The sequence below is a fragment of the Echinops telfairi genome, unplaced genomic scaffold (genome assembly GCF_000313985.2).
Source record: "Echinops telfairi isolate 266 unplaced genomic scaffold, ASM31398v2 ScPeMD7_7462;HRSCAF=8500, whole genome shotgun sequence".
Taxonomy (NCBI): domain Eukaryota; kingdom Metazoa; phylum Chordata; class Mammalia; order Afrosoricida; family Tenrecidae; genus Echinops; species Echinops telfairi.
The window spans coordinates 2,541,660-2,558,494 of NW_022111362.1; the positions used below are offsets into that span (position 1 = coordinate 2,541,660).

General features: G+C 44.6%; 1 protein-coding gene across 1 annotated transcript in view; it reads left to right on the forward strand.

Annotated features, from left to right (window-relative positions):
• Positions 1 to 5,304: 5,304 nt before the first annotated feature.
• Positions 5,305 to 16,835, forward strand: part of ZCCHC24 (zinc finger CCHC-type containing 24) — an 89,228-nt gene continuing 77,697 nt past the window's right edge. Inside the window, exon 1 of the mRNA XM_004715307.2 lies at positions 5,305 to 5,553. Coding sequence (XP_004715364.1) covers positions 5,305 to 5,553 — 249 coding nt within the window. The remainder of the gene's footprint in view (positions 5,554 to 16,835) is intronic.

Genomic DNA, 16,835 nt, shown 5'->3' on the forward strand with positions numbered 1-16,835 from the left:
CTCAAACTGGCTAAATGCTAAGTCCCTTCTGGTCCTGGGATAACTCAGATGTGTACTTTCTTCTTTCAACCACCAAAAATACTCTGGGAGGAAGAAGTACCCAGTTCCCGGTGCTTGCTTTAGAGCTGGGCAAAGGGCACAGAGCCGTGAAGCAGGAATGTGTATCAGGTGAGTGTGACGTGAAAGGGAGCTGGAGTAGTTCAGAGGGTCAGGCAGGGGCAAGAGTCTTCTCTGGTTTGCCTTGCTGCCACTCTCTGCTCCTCCATCAGCTGGTCCTTTTCCCTCTGCCCATTCCTCCCACTAGGCTTCCTCGCTTTGATTGATCCTGGCTCTGTACATGAAGGAACTGCATTTCCCAAGCCTCCAAGAGGGCATGACTCCAAAAGGGGGCCCTGGTATAAAGGAGTGCCACCTCTGTCATAGCTCCCCCGCAACCTCCTTGTGCCCCCGCAACTTCCTTGTGCCCCCGGAACAGGTTCAAGGCCTGGGTCTGACTGGACTCAGGTGTGTCATTATTTTCCATCATCCAGCTTTGGCTTGGCCCACTCATTGTCTCCTCATCTCCCTCCAGACCTGTGTGTGTACAGCCTGTGTGTGTTTGATTCCAGGGGGCAGAAACCCCAATAGATCCTAGGCATAGAAGGGCAGATCTATCTCTGTGGAGAAGTGATAGGGCCATCTTCAAGAGAGGAGGGTGTGTGTGTGTGTGTGTAAAGTATAAAAACCAGCTGCCATTGGTTGAGTCATTTGCAACTCATTGCAACCCCACGTGTGTTAGAAGAGAACTGTGTTTCACAGGGTGTTCAATTGCTGATTTTTTAGAAATAGGTTTTTCTTCCCTGGTGACACTGGATGGATTTGACCTCCAGCTTTTTGGTTAACAGCTGACGACTTAACCATTTGCACCACTCAAGCTCCGTAGAGATTATAGAGATGGCTTTTGGTGAGAAGAAAGCACTTGTTTAGGTGATTAAAAGATCTTACCCCCTCCCCCAGGGGGCTAGAACCAGAGAATTCTCCCAGGGCCTGTGAGCAGTACCCATGGAGCAGGATTCAGCCTTGCTTCTTACATTGGCCCCTCAAGGGGTTGCCTGCCAGCCCCATGGGTTTACCCATGGCCATGACCTTCACCTGCAGGTGTCCTTACTCTTCTATGTCTGCTGCCCCTTCCTGTTCCTCACACCAGTCTCTTGTTCTTCTGGGCTGCCTTTGGAAGCATCTGCCACCTCCATGAACTTCTGCCTGCCCCTTGTCATTATCCTCAGGCTAGGGAAAGAAAGGGAAGGGAAGAGTATGACAATTGGGTCAACTCTGAAAATGTCTGCCTCTGTATCCCATTCCTTAGCATAATCCCCAAGCCCAGTCCCCACCCTTTATGCAGCCTAGAGAAGCTTATGCCTTATTTCACAGGCCAAGAGGGCTATGCCAAGGACCTAGAACTTTCCTCTGGCTTCCCTTTCAGTAGAGGAAGCCAAGGCTCGTAGGCCATATGGGGTCTGAAACACAACAGACTAGTAGCCCTGAGTGTGAATATCATGGTAACACACAGACTGTGTTACCTTGGACAAGTTACTCCACTCCTCTGAGCCTCACTTTCCAGTTCTACAAAATGAGGAATCTAATGCCCAGCTGAATAGTGGTTTTGCCACGTGTACCTAAGGAAGGAAGGGATCTAATCAAGTATGTGACACATAGTAGGAGCACAATGAGCTTTCATGTCTTCCAGCAAACTTCCCCCTAATATCCAAGAGAGAAGCTTGGAGAAGTAGCCTGCAGTAGGCAGGAGTTTGGCACTCTCAGTCCTCCAGATGCGGCATGAAGAGCCCATGCTTCCTGCTGCTAGTGCACTGACCCAGGGAGGACGAAGGGGTAGTCTCTTCCCTAAGGCTGGTAATTTGAGCTACAGATGAACCAAGGCTGCCCACCCACCACGTGAGTGGGGTTCTCCTTAACCAGCACCCAGAGGAATCACATCTTGGATTTAGTCTGTGCAACCACGAGGCCCATGAATCCTTCAAGGTATGAGATGGGGCTACTACATCTGTTAGATGGGGCTCCAGGCCTTTCCCTGCCCTTGATCGTTCAGACCCAGAAGAGGAGTGGACACACAAAAATGACTCATGTAGCCTGTGCTTTAGAGTGTTGCTGGATCAATGCCTAGCCTTGTGGGAGAGATGGGGAGGGATCCCCTGTGCAACAATAATCAAAGAGACTTCAGGGTCACAAAGTTGCCACCAACTTCGGACCAGCATGTGGAAGTCAGGGAGATCCGTGGAAAAGAGTGGAGTCTTTGTTCCAGGGGAGCCCTCCGAGAACACCTGAATTGGTACTTTTCTTCCTGATTCTTGGAGCCTGTGGTCTTGAGGAAGGGAGAAAGGTTCATCCATGGCCACCTAACTGGAGTTAGAGTCAGATATGGACCCAAGATTGGATGGATGGAGAGAGGGCAGTTCAAGAGGTAGACAGTGGGTGCAGAGCCAAGGGAGCAGCCAAGCAGCCTGGAGCTGCCCCATGGGGCAGAGTCAGACCTGACCAGTAAGGGGAAGTCTACAAGCCTGGCCTAGAAGCACAAGTGTTCAGCACCCTCTGGAGGCTGGGTATCTGGACACAAAGAAGCAGTACTGGGTTCATCATCAAATTCACCTTCCATCTGCCCTCCATTTGCCATATGGGAGACCCAAAGTGCCAGCCCTCAGCCCCATGACTGGAAGGGAGGGAACATTTGTGTATTGACCTCTGCTTTGCCCTGTCCAGTCTCCATTGGCCTGTCACCTCCATGGTCACCTCCATGGCCAGAGCTCCTCTGTGCCTTGGGAGAGGAAACAGCTTGACGCCCCACCCGCCTTTTGCACAGGCGTGGCCAGTAGAACTCTGGCCGTTAGGCCTGGTTGGTGGCTGTTTGCCCAGACTCTGTATCCAGTACCTCAGTTTCTCTATGTGAATTATGAAAGGAGATTGAATCAGCTGGTCACTCTCTGTCCTTTCTGCTCAAAGGTGGTGTGTTTCTTGAGTTGGGGCAGGGCAGGGGAGCAGATGGAGGACACTGGAGGTATCTACGTGGTGGTGCTGGGAACTCTGGCCTCCTTTCTCTGGGTCTGTGGAGCTTCCAGTGGGGCAGTTTCAATGCTCATGATGCGGTAGGTGTGGTCCCCAAGCCGCAGAGAGAGGGTTGCCTGCTCTGAGATCTCCAGTGGCCCAGGGATGTCTGAGGAGCTGTTTGTGGGCAGTGGGGCAGGGCCGCAAGAGATTCTTCAGTGTAATTAGTGCACTTTCTGGCATCTACTAAACTTCCCTTTCCTCTTGACAATTTGGTGCCAAAATATCTTATCCAGATAAAAGGGGGGAAATTTGGGGGGTGGGGGTGGGTGGAGGCAGGATTTGTTGTTTGTAAAATTGTATTCCCAGACAGAAGGGTGAGTCACGCACACCACTTGGAGCTTCAAGTTTCTTGTTTGACTGATCATTTCCCTGGCACACTGGGATGCTGCTGCCTTCTATCAGACCAACTTTCGTGGGGAAAGGGGCCTCCTGGTCTGGCAAGAGTTCTAGAAGAAAGATAAGCAAAGACTTTACTGGCTAGGAAGTTGAGGGGTTCCCATGTCCAGGTGGGTTGGACTGGCTGGATGCAGAAGAGCTCTCGACGCAGATTCTGGGTCTTCAAGCAGTCCCAGGTAGCTGTTTGGGTGGGTCTGAAAAGGACTTGCTAAACATTTCTCAGGTCAAGCAATGTAAATTTGGATATACTTACAGCATCTGTGAAACGGGGGCCATGACTCAGAAAGCTGTGGGAGTGAGAATCAACTACTGTAGTCCTAGTCACATTTCCAGTGAGCCCAGGACCTGCTCAGTATATGTGAGTGTAGAATCCAGTTTCCAGCCCACAAGGATCCCCATCACTGTCTCACAGCTACCAGTCCTGGAAGGCCTTTTACCTCTCAGGATGGATCATTCCATCTTGGGCTCAGCAGAGAGCTGGAGACAGAAAGCAGGTGTGTGTAGTCACTTCCGCTGGTCCTGGGTTTAATGCATCCCGGAATCTTAAAGAGGACTGGGCAGTGAGAGAGCAGAGGTGGCCATTAGGAACCTCTAATCACAGTAGGTTATCAGTGTGTTGGGCCTAGGCTGCCTATATGCAGTGTCTGTCTTTAATATCCCAGGACAAATATCCCCCTGTACACAGGAGGTAATAGGGGCACAGAACTGGAAAGGGCCGATTGAGTCATACAGCAGCATACATTCAACAGGATATTCAAGGGTCAGAGACAGCGATGGCACCTGGAGATGAGGGCTGTGTCATTGTCCAGCAGGGCAAGGCCAGGCGCAATATGAGGGCTGAATGGTGAGGCTAGGGATCCTCCCTGAGTACTAGGTTCTGTCCTGAGGGGGCATCTGATGCCCTGGGGTATGCCTGACTTACTCCCTCCCTCCCCTTCCCTCAAGGGGCCATCTAGGTTCCCATCTGCCCCATCTTTTTAAGGGAGCTCCTCCCTCTCAGGGGTCCTGAGACCCTGTCAACCTTGGGACTACCAGGAGAATGCCTTTCTGTTATCAGACCAAAGTTTTCCCAGGGTCCATGAAACAGTCCTGCATTTCTTGGACCCCTGGGTTGGGCCAGGGGGGGAGCTGCCTCTTTCTAGCCTTGGCCTTGGCCCCTGCCAGCCTCACTGCAGACTACACTTTCACTAAATTCCAGTGTGGCCAGCCCCTCTTGTTCAATGCAGACTGCATACACTAGAGGGGCCTGGGCCTGCCATGCTCTGAAGCCAGGCCAGACGTCTGCTTCCCATCATCTGGGGGTGAGAAGGGAGGGAGAGGTGGGTGACTTCCCTCTGCAGACTCCCAAAGAAGTGGCCTGGACTGAGACCCCCAGGCACAGGCCTCATAGGACAGGAAAGCCACTGAGCTGCCTAGGGACCAGAGGAGGGCTGGAATCAGATCCCATCCCCACCACCACCCTCGCCCCCTTTCCGGTAAAGTAGAAACAGTGCTGTAAGTGAAGTTCCTCTTCCTTACAAGATGGGGAAACTGAGTCAACCCAAAGCTTAGTGAGTTGCCTAAAATCACCAGTAAGTGGCACAGCCCTGATTCTAGCAGGTTACTTTCTGCTCTACCTTTCTATCCCTGGCAATGTGTGAAAGACAGAACTAATGATATTAATAATTGTTACCGTTGTCGTTGTTGTCATCTTCATGACCAGGCACAAGAAAACAGGCATTTCCCCTATGACCTTGTTACAGCCTTCCTACTGGTGGCTATTGAAGGCTCAGCATGATTTTGTGTGTGTCAGCGGGGGTGGGGGGTGGCATGGAAATGCTCAGGCTTCCAGAAACCTTACAGTCTCCGTCTCCCCAGGCACTGAGCAACAGTGTGTATAAGAGTGCCTCGCCCTACGGCTCTCTCAACAACATCGCTGATGGCCTCAACTCCCTCACTGAGCACTTCGCTGACCTGACCCTCACTTCTGAGGCCCGCAAGCCCAGCAAACGGCCCCCACCTAACTACCTGTGCCACCTCTGCTTCAACAAGGGACACTACATCAAAGACTGCCCCCAGGTAAGGCAGCCCAGCCAGGCATGGCTCTTGGATTCCCTGAGGACCTGCTTCTGGGGTGGGACAAGGTGGGTGGGGAGTGGGGCGGTCATGCTACTCCCTTCTCAGAGTTGTTCCTCAGTGAATAATCTGGCCATGGAATTCTGGGCCCCTTGCCCCCTTCTGACCCCTCTGTTCCAAGGCAAGATTGACTGGTGCAGACAGGACAGACACTCAGTCTAGACCCATGCTGTGGAGCAAGTAATTGGAGTGGGGATGGGTGGGGCTCTGAACCCCCAAATGAGGTTCTGTAACTCCAAGTCCCCAACAGTCTCCCGCAGGGGTGAATCCGGTTTCTACTTGTGGCCGGATGGTGAGGGGCCAGCAGCCTCCCAACTGCTCCCTCTCCTCACACTCACAGTGTAGGAATGCAGGCTTCAGGGCCAGGAATCCAGATGTGTTCCCCTCCCCCACACCCCACCTTCGCCTCCTCCTCAGCAGTTTGTGAAGAAGGAGGGGAGGATCCCCTAAACTCTCTGTTTCGTGCCCAGGGGAGGTCTGGGTGAGGGCTTCAGACACTGTGGACTGGGCTTCTCACCTGTGGGATGGGTAGGGGACAACCTGAGGCTTCCCTATACCAGGACAGCCTACAGGGGCAGCTCTTGCTTATGGGAGGAAACCCCCCTCCCCCCAACCCCTCCACCCCTACCACACACATACCAGCTCACTGGCAGAGATGGGTTTGGAATCTGGGAAGGAAGAATAACATTTGTTTCAATATGGTCATGAGGCTCTCCATGGTTTTCTTCCTATTACTTTTTCATTGCACTACTTTATTTTCAATATATAATAGAAATGGGATCCTGGAAAATCTGAGATCTATGTAGTAGTATTCTCCAACTATTGGAAGCTCAGGGTACACTCAGGTGGGTTTGGGGGTCTTCTAGGATTTGTGAGAGACCTAGTCATGGTTGTGACCTATGATATTACCATGAAGTAAGTGCCAAGGCATGCTGGAGGTCTCTGATACTTCATGGATGGCAGGTAGAATAGCATCAACAATTTTGGAAGCTTGCTAGAAATTCAGGTTCTCAGATCCCACCACAGAGCTGCATTTAGTGAGATCCCCAGGTCATTTGTGGGATCAGGGCCTTGCCTAACTGCTGTACAAGAGGCCCACCTGGGGCCTTGATGGTGGGAGCTGAATCCTTGATGGCTCTCCTCAAGATCCCATGCCCTTATTGGACTCTGTGTACCTTTCTATGTATGAAATAAGCAAAGGATCCTTGTTTGGGGAGATCTCAGCAGAGGGTTAGGGCCCTTCTCAGTGATTCTTCTAGTAGGGAAAGGGCCAACAGACAGCTAAGGATCTGGACATGACTCACTCACTTAATAGCTCCTGTTTCTTTCCAGCCAAGTCCCCCAGCACAGGGCATTCCGTGCATGTCCAAACAATCATTCACAACATATTAAAAACTACTACGTAGAACTGTGAAGTGTTCAGAGTGGGAATTAGACCCCATTTTAGGGGGAGCTATGAAGGTTGTGTTGGTTCCAGGTTACAATTCTTGCCTTCCATTCAGAAGACCTAGATTCAGTTCCAGATCTTTTGATGCACTTCATGGGGAGCCACTATCTGCCTGTCTAGGGGCTTGTGAATTCCTTGATGATAAACAGGTCTAAGAGCACCTTCTAGATTAAGACAGACTAGGAAGAGAAGCATTGCATTCGCTGTCAAAAAGGACATTTCAAGATCTATCTTGAAGTACAGTGCTGTTGGTGATAGGATTATATCTATCCAAATACAAAGAAATCTAATCACTACAGCTATTATTCAAATGTATGTACCAACCATGAAAGCTAGTGTTGAAGAAATTAAAGAATTCTCCCCTCAGGACCAATAATGGGAGTAGCAATACCAGGAGGGGAAAGTGGAGGGAGAAAGGGGAAACCAATCACAATGATCTACATATAACCCTCTCCCTGGGGGCGGGCAACAGAAAAGTGGGTGATGGGAGACATCCATCAGTGTAAGACATGAAAAAATAATAATTTATAAATTATCAAGGTTTCATGAGGGAAAGTGGGGCAGAGAGGGAAGGAAACGAGGAGCTGATACCAAGGGCTCAAGTAGAAAGAAAATGTTTTGAAAATGATGATGGCAACAAATGTACAAATGTGCTTGACACAATGGATGTATGTATGGGTTGTGGTAAAAGTTGTACGAGCCCCCAATAAAATGATTTAAAAAAATAAATAAATAAAACTGCCTTGTCAGTCGGGAAAAAAGAAAAAGAAAAAAGAAATGAAAGAATTCCACTAAATGTCTTTAGCCCAAAATTGATCAAACATGCAGTCAAGATGCATTGATGATTATGGCGATTGGGATGCAAAAGTTGGAAACAAGGAGGAAGGAATAATAGTTGGGAAATATAGTGTTGGTGATAGAAATTAAGCTGGAGATTACATGGTAGAATTTTGCAAGACCAATGGTTTTTTTTTTATCACAGATATCTTTTTTTTTTTAAAATCATTTTATTGGGGGTTGTACAATTCTTATCACAATCCATACATACACCCATTGTGTCAAGCACATATGTACATTTGTTACCATGGGATAAATCCATCTCCTTGAGGGCCTTCTTCTCTTTTGCTGCCCTTCTACTAGAACAGTATCATCAATATCACATACAGGTAACATTGTGCTGAAGATCATCCAACAATGGTTACAGCAGCACACTGACAGGGAGCTGCCAGAGGTTCAGGCAAGATTCAGAAGAGGATATGGAACAAGGGATTTGTCAGATGGATTTTGGCTCAAAGCAGAGAATACTAGAAAGATGTTTACTTGTGTTTTATTGACTATGTCAAGGTATTTGACTGTGTGGATCATAACAAACTATGGATAGACTTGAGAAGAATGGGAATTTCAGAACACTTCATTGTGCTCATTCAGAACTTGTATATGGATCAAGGGACAGTTATGGGAAGAGAACAAGGTAATACCACATGATTTAAAATCAGGAAGGGTGGGCATCAAGATTGTATCCTCTCACCATACTTATTCAAAGTGCCGAGCAAGTCTACAAAGACGCTGGATTATAGAAAGAGGAATCAAGATCAGAGGAAGGCTTATTCTCAGCCTGTGATATGCAGATGACACAACCTTGCTTGCTGAAAATGAGGAAGACTTGAAGCACTTGCTGATGAAGATCAAGGAGTGCAGCCTTCAGTGTGGATTAGAACTCAATTTAAAGAAGACTAAAATCCTCATATCTGGCTCAATAGGTAATATCGTGATAAACAGAGAAATAATTGAAGCTGTCAAAGATTTTGCCTTGCTTGTATCCAACCAATGCTCGTGGAAGCAGCAGTCAATAGATCAAGTGATGCATTGCATTGGGTAAATCTATTGCACAAGACCTTTTTGGAGTGATGAAAATTACAGAGTTTTTGCCTGGCCAATGCTTAGCACCATGCATGGTACTCAATAAGAACACAGAACACTTACTTTGAAGTCTAAGGTATGCCTAGCCCAAACCATTGCCTCATATGCTTGCGAAAGTTAGACATTGAATAAGAAAGACCAAAGAAGAATCCATGCATTTGAATTGTGGTGCTGGGGAAGAATAATGAAAGTACCATGGATTACCAAAGGGCAAGCAAATCTGTCTTGGAAGAAGTGTGACCAGAGTGCTCCTTAGAGGCAAGGATGGCAAGGACTTCATCTGACATACTTTGGGCATGTTGTCCAGAGGGACCATTCCCTGGAGAAGGACATCATGCTTGGTAAAGTAGAGGGGCAATGAAAAGGAGGAATGACGTCATGGAGACAGATTGACACAGTGACTACAACAATGGGTTCAAGCAAAGGAACGGTTATGAGGATGGTGCAGGACTAGGCAGTGTTTTGTTCTCTTGTGGATAAGGACACTATGGGTCTACACCAGCTTGGTGGCACCTAGCAACGTCAACCACAGGAAGAAAGGCCTGGTTATATACTTCTGAAAATCGGCATATGAAAAGCCTATGGACCACATATGTCTGATCCCATTGTTCATGGGGTCACCAGGAGTTAGAGTTAGGGTACAACTAGATGACAGCTAACAATAATAAGGGCAGGTTAAATAATAATACTTCTCAAGCATTACTTCATTAAATCCTCATAACTACCCTGCATGCCAAGTGTTCATATAGTCTCTTGTTACAAATGATGAGCTGGATACTTTGAGTAAGCCACTTGCCCAGGCTCATAGTGCTAGCCAGTGGAGGGGCTAGAATTGTAACTCAAGGAGGCAGGTGTCCCTCAGACACTAGCATGGGTGTGGGGCTCTGAAGATGTACCCTTAGGCTGGCAGTCTGGGAAAGCTGCTTCCAGGAGGAGGGCTGGTCAGAGAAAGTCAGCAGTTTCTCCTACAATGCAATAGTATTCTAAGGCAAAGATGTTGAGCCAGAGGCTGGGGATAGAGAATGGGTGATGTGTTTTTGAGTGAGTGAATGTGCATTGCCCTTTCTAGAAAAGGCTGGGCCTACACAAGTATGAGGGCACAGGGTCCCTGGCCTCAGTATGTAGGAAAGACTTACTCTGGTTCTTTCATTTGTCTTATCTCATGCAGGGAACTTAGCTTTATGATGGAAATAGAAGTACTCATCTATTTTGTAATCTAAGAAACAGTCTCAGAGAGGTGAAATACTAAAGAGTGAACAGAATTTGTTTGCCTCCATGAGAATCCATGCCATTCCAGGCTGAGACCACTGCCCCTCTGCCCGATGGGGAACTTCAGTTTCTTCCTAGAGCTGGGTGAGGCTCTCTCCTGGCTCCATCACAAAGTGACTCTTTCACTTATGCTTCCCTGCTTCCCACAAGAAGTCGTACGACAGAGACTCTGACGCCAGCTTCATTAGCTGTAAAGTGAGGCTAATGTGAGTACTACACACAGGATTGTGAGGTTCCTTGAGTTCTTGCCTGGCCAATGCTTAGCACCATGCATGGTACTCAATAAGAACACAGTAAATGCTAACAGGAAGAATGTATGCACCTGGCAGAATGCTCAGTATTTTGGCAGGCTGGAGTTTAATTGGATGCTGTCCACCCCTCATCTGACCACAAGCTCCAGGGGCAGATGATTGGTTAGATTCATCCCTGGACCCATTCCTCTCTGAACCCTGAGCCAGGCCAAGGTTCAGTACACAGTACATGCACAGTAATAACCCTCCTGAATAAAGTAATGTTATAAAACCCTGCTTCAAATAAGTATCTGAGAAATAATCCAGATACTAAACAATTCACCCATTTAAATCTGTTACCCATTCTGTTTCTAGTAGATTGACAGAATTGGGTAACCATTACCACAATCAACTATAGAATACCTTCATCACCTCAAGAAGCATCCTGTTACCCATTCACTATCATCCACAACACCCTGTTTTATCCAGTTCTATGCAACTACTAATCTACTTTGTATTTATAGATTTGACTATTCTTGACATTTAATATAAATGAAATAATATGTGGTATTTTGTGATTGGTTTCTTTCACTCAGCATACAATTTTCAATGTTCGTCCATGTGGTAGTATACGAGGGGGTACCCAAAAAAGCTGGCTTTTTTTTTTCAAGGCTATGTATTTAAATTTTTTTTACAAAACAGCCTTATCACCATCAAAGTACTCTCCATTACTCTTAACCCATTTGTCAAATTGGCAATTCCATTCTTGGAAACATTTTTCAAACTCATCTGTTTGGATGGCTGACAGCACCTCCTTCATTTTTTTCATCACCTCTTCTGCATTGTCAAATCCCTCTTCATTCATGTCCCTCTTCATTCGTGGAAACAAAAAGTAGCCACCTGAAGCAAGCTCAGGTGAGTAAGGTGCGTGGGGCAAGAGAGACATGCTGGGATTTTTTTGGCCAAAAGCTGGTGCACTGAGATGACCGTGTGAGCAGGTACATTGTTGTGGTAGCAAAACTAGTGCCCCTCCTGCCACAAATCAGGGACTTTTTGTTGCACACTGTTACACAATCTTTTCAGAATCTCTAAATAGAAAGCTTGATTAACAGTCTGACCTGTTGAAATGAACTCCAAGTGCAATACGAGTCGATGTTTTCACCCGTTTGTTTTCCGTTTTTCTGAAATGACGAAACCACTTGTACACTTGGGTCTTCCCCATAGCGCTGTCCTTATAAGCTTTGTTCAACATCACAGTAGTTTCTGTGCATTTTCCCCAAACAGGAAACAAAATTTCACAGCTGCACACTGTTCTCTTAAATTGGCCATCACGAAAAACGAGATTCTTGTGAAGCTCCCTTTATGAAAATATTCACTGTGACCAGGAAGAACCTTTCCAGGCGAGGAAGCCACTGGGTGCACTAACTCAGAGTGAGTTGCTTGATTCTCACTTAGCAGGAAAAATTCCTACAATGAAAGCTTCACCCAGCAGTGCCTTTTTTGGGTTTTGGGGGTATCAACACTTCATTCTTTATATGGCCAAATAATAATTCCTTGTATGGAGATACTTAAACTCTCAGTGCCACTGAGTCCATTCTGATGCATAGTGACCCTAGAAAAGAGGATAAAACTACCTATTGTGGGCTTCAGAGGCTACAAGTCTTTAGGGAACCAGAAAGCCTCTTTCTCTCACAGGGTGGCTAGAGGTTTTGAAGTGATGACCTTGTGGTTAGCAGCCCAATGTGTAATCCACGATGCTTCCAGGGTTCCTGTGAATATACTACGTTTTATTTAATCATTCAGCAGTTGATGGACATTTGGATTGCTGCAACTCAATCACCGTGTGGGCGTTTACAAGACCATGCATGGCTAAAAGAGCCACACGAAGCAATCCAATGCAACACAATTGACATACAGTTGTTGATAGTATTCCTTGATAGTTCTGTTCATTTCTGTAAATTCAGTAGTAATGCCCTTCTTTTATGTCTTATTCTAGTACTTTGGGTCCTGTCTTTTTTTGCTTTGTCAGTCGGAAAGTTTGTGTATTTTATTCATCTTTTCAAAGACTACATTTTTCATGTGGACATATGTTTTCATTTCTACTGGATATACTTCTAAGAGTGGAATTACAGAGTCAAATGGTAAATCTCATGTTTAATATTTTGAGAAACACATGTGTTTTCTGAAGTGGCTGTACCACTTGACAATCCTACTGGTAGTTTATGAGTTTTGTAAGTGGATGTCTTTCTATTTATTTATATCTTTAAAATTTTTCTTCCAAAAGAATTTAATAATTTTTGGAGAATAAATTTTACAGTACTTTGATTAAATTTATTGGATTTCCCCCCTTTCTAATTCTATTTTAAATGGAATTGCTTTCTTAATTACATTTTTGGAGTATTCATTATAAGCATATAGAAATAAATCAACAGATCTTATATCCTGGAACTTTGCTACCTGTAATAATTTAGGGGTGTATGACCATGTCATCTGCACATAGATCACTTGACCTCACATTTTTCAATCTGGATGAATTTTGTTTCTTTTGCTTTTGTAATTTCTCTGGTAAGAAGCTGTAGTACAGTGTTGAATAGACTTAGTGAGAAAGGACCTCCATGTCTTGTCCCTGGTCTCAGGTTGGGCTGTGGGGGAGGGGGGTTGGAGCTTAAGTTTTTCCCCAATAAGTATATTAGTTGAAGGTTCCCATAGATGTACTTTATCAGGTAGAAAAAAATCCCTTGTAAACCTAGCTTGTTGATACTTCTGCCATTAGCATGTTTTGAATTTTGTTTAATGCTTTTTTTGCAACTATTGAAATGATCATACACTTTCTAATTTTTTTGTAGATTTTCGCAGCTGTTTATTCTCATGTCTATTTTATTTATTTATTTAAATCATTTTATTGGGGGCTCTTACAACTCTTATAACAATCCATACATCCATTGTGTCAAGCACATTTGTACATATGTTGCCATCATCCTTTTCAAAACATTTTCTTTCTCCTGAGCCCTTGGTATCAGCTACTTATTTTTTTCCTCCTTCCCCCACACTCTCTCCCTCATTAACCCTTGATAATTTATAAATTATTAGTATTTTCATATCTTGCACCAACTGCTGTCTTGCTTCACCCATGTTTCTATTGTTAGTCCCCCTTGGGGTGTCTGTTATACGTTGATCATTGTGATCAGTTCCCACTTGCTCCCGCCACTTTCCTCCTCCCCTCCTGGTATGGCTACTCCCCATTATTGTTCCTGAGGGGTTTATCTGTCCTGGATTTCCTGTGTTGTGAGAGCTCTTATCTGTATCAGTATACATGCTCTGGTCTAGCTGGATTTGTAAGGTAAATTGGGGTCATGATAGTTCGGGGTGGGGGGGGTATTAAAAACTAGAGAGGAATGTTGTATGTTTCTTTGGTGCTTTGCTGCACCCTGGCTGTCATCCCTTCTTTGTGACCTTTCTGTGAGGGGATGTCCAATTGTCTACAAATGGGCTTTGGGTCTCCACTCCCCCCGACCCCCTACCTAGTTTGCATTGATATAATTGTTTGCTCTGGGTCTTCTGATGCCTGATACCTAATCCCATCAATAGCTCATGATTACACCAGCTGGTGTGCTTCTTCCAATGCGGACTTTGTTGCTTCCCAACTAGATGGGTACTTATTTATCTTCAAGCCTTTAAGACCCCCGATGCTATATCTTTGGATAGATGGGCACCGTCCACTTTCTTCACCACATTTGCTTATGTACCCATTTTGTCTTCAGCAATTGTGTCAGGAAGGTAAACATCACAGAATGCCAGGTTATTAGAGCAAAGTGTTCTTGTGTTGAGGGAGTACTTGAGTAGAGGCCCAATGTCCATCTGCTACCTTACTATTTAACATAATATATGTACATAGATCTATGTTCCTATTATTATATACAAATATATTTACATATGTACATGCCTGTATTTATACCTCTATAAATGTCCTTTGCCTCCTAGTTCTTTCCTCCATGGTAGTTTCTAATTTTTATGCTAATGATAATGTGGATTATATTAATTGATTTTCAGCTGTTAAACCACTTTGCACCTCTTGTATAAATCCCACTAGGTCATAACACTCCACATTGTAGGGCTTGCTAGTATTTTGTTGAGAAATTTTGTGTCTATACTCCTAAGAGATATTGGTCTGTAGTTTCATTTCGTTGTAATATCTTTGCTTTTGTTGTTGTTAGGGTAATAATGTGTTAATAGAATGAGTTGGGAAGTGTTTCCTCCCATTTTGGAAGAATTTCTAAACCGTTGCTATATTAATATTAGTATATTGTTTTAAAATGTTTGGTGGAGTTCAACTATGAAGCTATCTGAGCTTGGGCTTTTCTTTGTAGGTATGAAAACCAAAAAACCCTTTTCATTACTAATTCAGTCTCTACTTGTAGAACTAAAGAGAACTATGGTCTCTCTTTAGTCAGTTTTGTAGTTTGTGTCTTTCTATGAACTTGTATGTTTTATCTTAGTTATCTAATTGATTGGTGCAAAAATGGCATGAAAGAGTCAGATCTCTTTTTTGGAGGCCAGAAGAAAGAGAAAATCAAGAATCAAAATAATCAGCCCATCACTAATTCCTTCACCCTCCAACCTTTTGTGCCTATTCTGACACTAGCCATGTCTGTACTAGATTCAACAATGCGTTGCATTAGTAACACAGAATTCACAAACCATAATCACAGTGATTGAGTTATTAGGGTAATAGGACCCAGAACAATTCAAGATGCAGGTCTTGTCAGCCCCGCTTCTTGGCTGTGTCCACAGGCAGGCCTCTTTCTTGGTCCTTGGCTTTTGGCCCTCAACCCTCAGCCCTTGGCCTGACCTCTATTCTTTCAGCAAGTGTCACAGTGTTCTTTAGCTTCATCAATAACCGTCCAAAAGCACCTCACTCCACTAGCTAGTGTCCTGTCCAAAGGTACTCAGCTTTCTCCCTCTGCTCTGTGGATCAGCACCCTTACTGTAGCCATCTCACTCTGAAGACCAAGACGCTTACCATGCTTCTTCATACCAGTCTCCTTGTTCTTCTGTTGCCACATCTCACAACCTCATGTCTCTGTTTCCTGGGTCTAGGAAGTTCTCAGCACAGGGACCTTGAGTTCAAAGGATACACTCGGCTACTAACTTTTTAGGCTTTTTAAGCCTAAAAAAACAATCCAAAGTCACTGCCATTGAGTAAATGCTGACTCAAAGTGACCCTGTAAGGCAAGGTAGAATTGTTCCTGTGAGTTTCTGAAACTGTAAGTCTTTAAGGGAGTAGAAAGCCCATCATTCTCCAGAGGAACTGCTGGTGTTTTCAAACTACTGACCTTGTGGATCACAGCTCAGTGCATAACCACTATGTGTCTAGCATGGCAAAATGGAGCAATCCCCTTGGTTATGTTTCATATACCTTATTTGCATGATCCTAACCCTATAAGGTTCCATGCACCTTATTCACATTGTTAGCAAGCTGTGTAATCCCCTTGAGGGGTTACGAGCATCTTGTTTACATCCTCCCACCCAATCACTGTTTAAGAGTTACAAGACTTAAAGGGTTACATGACTAAAAAGGGCCATATTAAATAATTCACTGCATTGCAATTGGTATATGATTGTTGATAGCATTCCATTTCATTTCTGTAGTTAGTAGTAATGTTCCCTCTTTCATATCTTAGTCCAGTTATTTGGGTCTTCTCTCTCATTTTTCTTGGTCAGTCTGAAAGTTTATTTATTTTGTTCGTCTATTCAAAGCTTACTTTTTTTGTTTAATGAGTTTTTCTATTCTTTATTAATTTATGTTCTAAACCAAATTTACTGTCATCAAGTTGATTTTGACTCATAGAGATCCTACAGGGCAGAGTAGAACTGCCCTTTGGATTTCTGAGACTTTAAATTTTTACAGGGGTAGATAGTTTCCTCCCCCCACCCCACCCCCACCCCCGTGGAACCACTCATGGGTTTGAACCACTAACCTTGTGACCTACTTTGTAGCCGACTACACTACCAGTCGTGATTACTTACTTTCTTAGGCTTGCTTTAGGTTTAGTTTATCCTTTCTTGTTTGCTCCTTAAAGTGGAAAATTAAGTTGTTGATGTAAGATCTTTCTTATTTTTAATAAAGACATTTACAACTATAAAATTCTGATCACTACTTCTATAAGTTTCCCTGGGTTATATCTTTTTTATTTCTTTCAATAATCACAAGGTTGATTTATTAGCTATTTAGGAGTGGATTGGTTAATATCCACATATTTTTTAATTTTCCTAATTTATTTCTGTTATCAATTTCTAACTTCATTACATTGTAGTCAAAGAACATATTTTGTATTATTTTAACACTTTAAATTTTATTG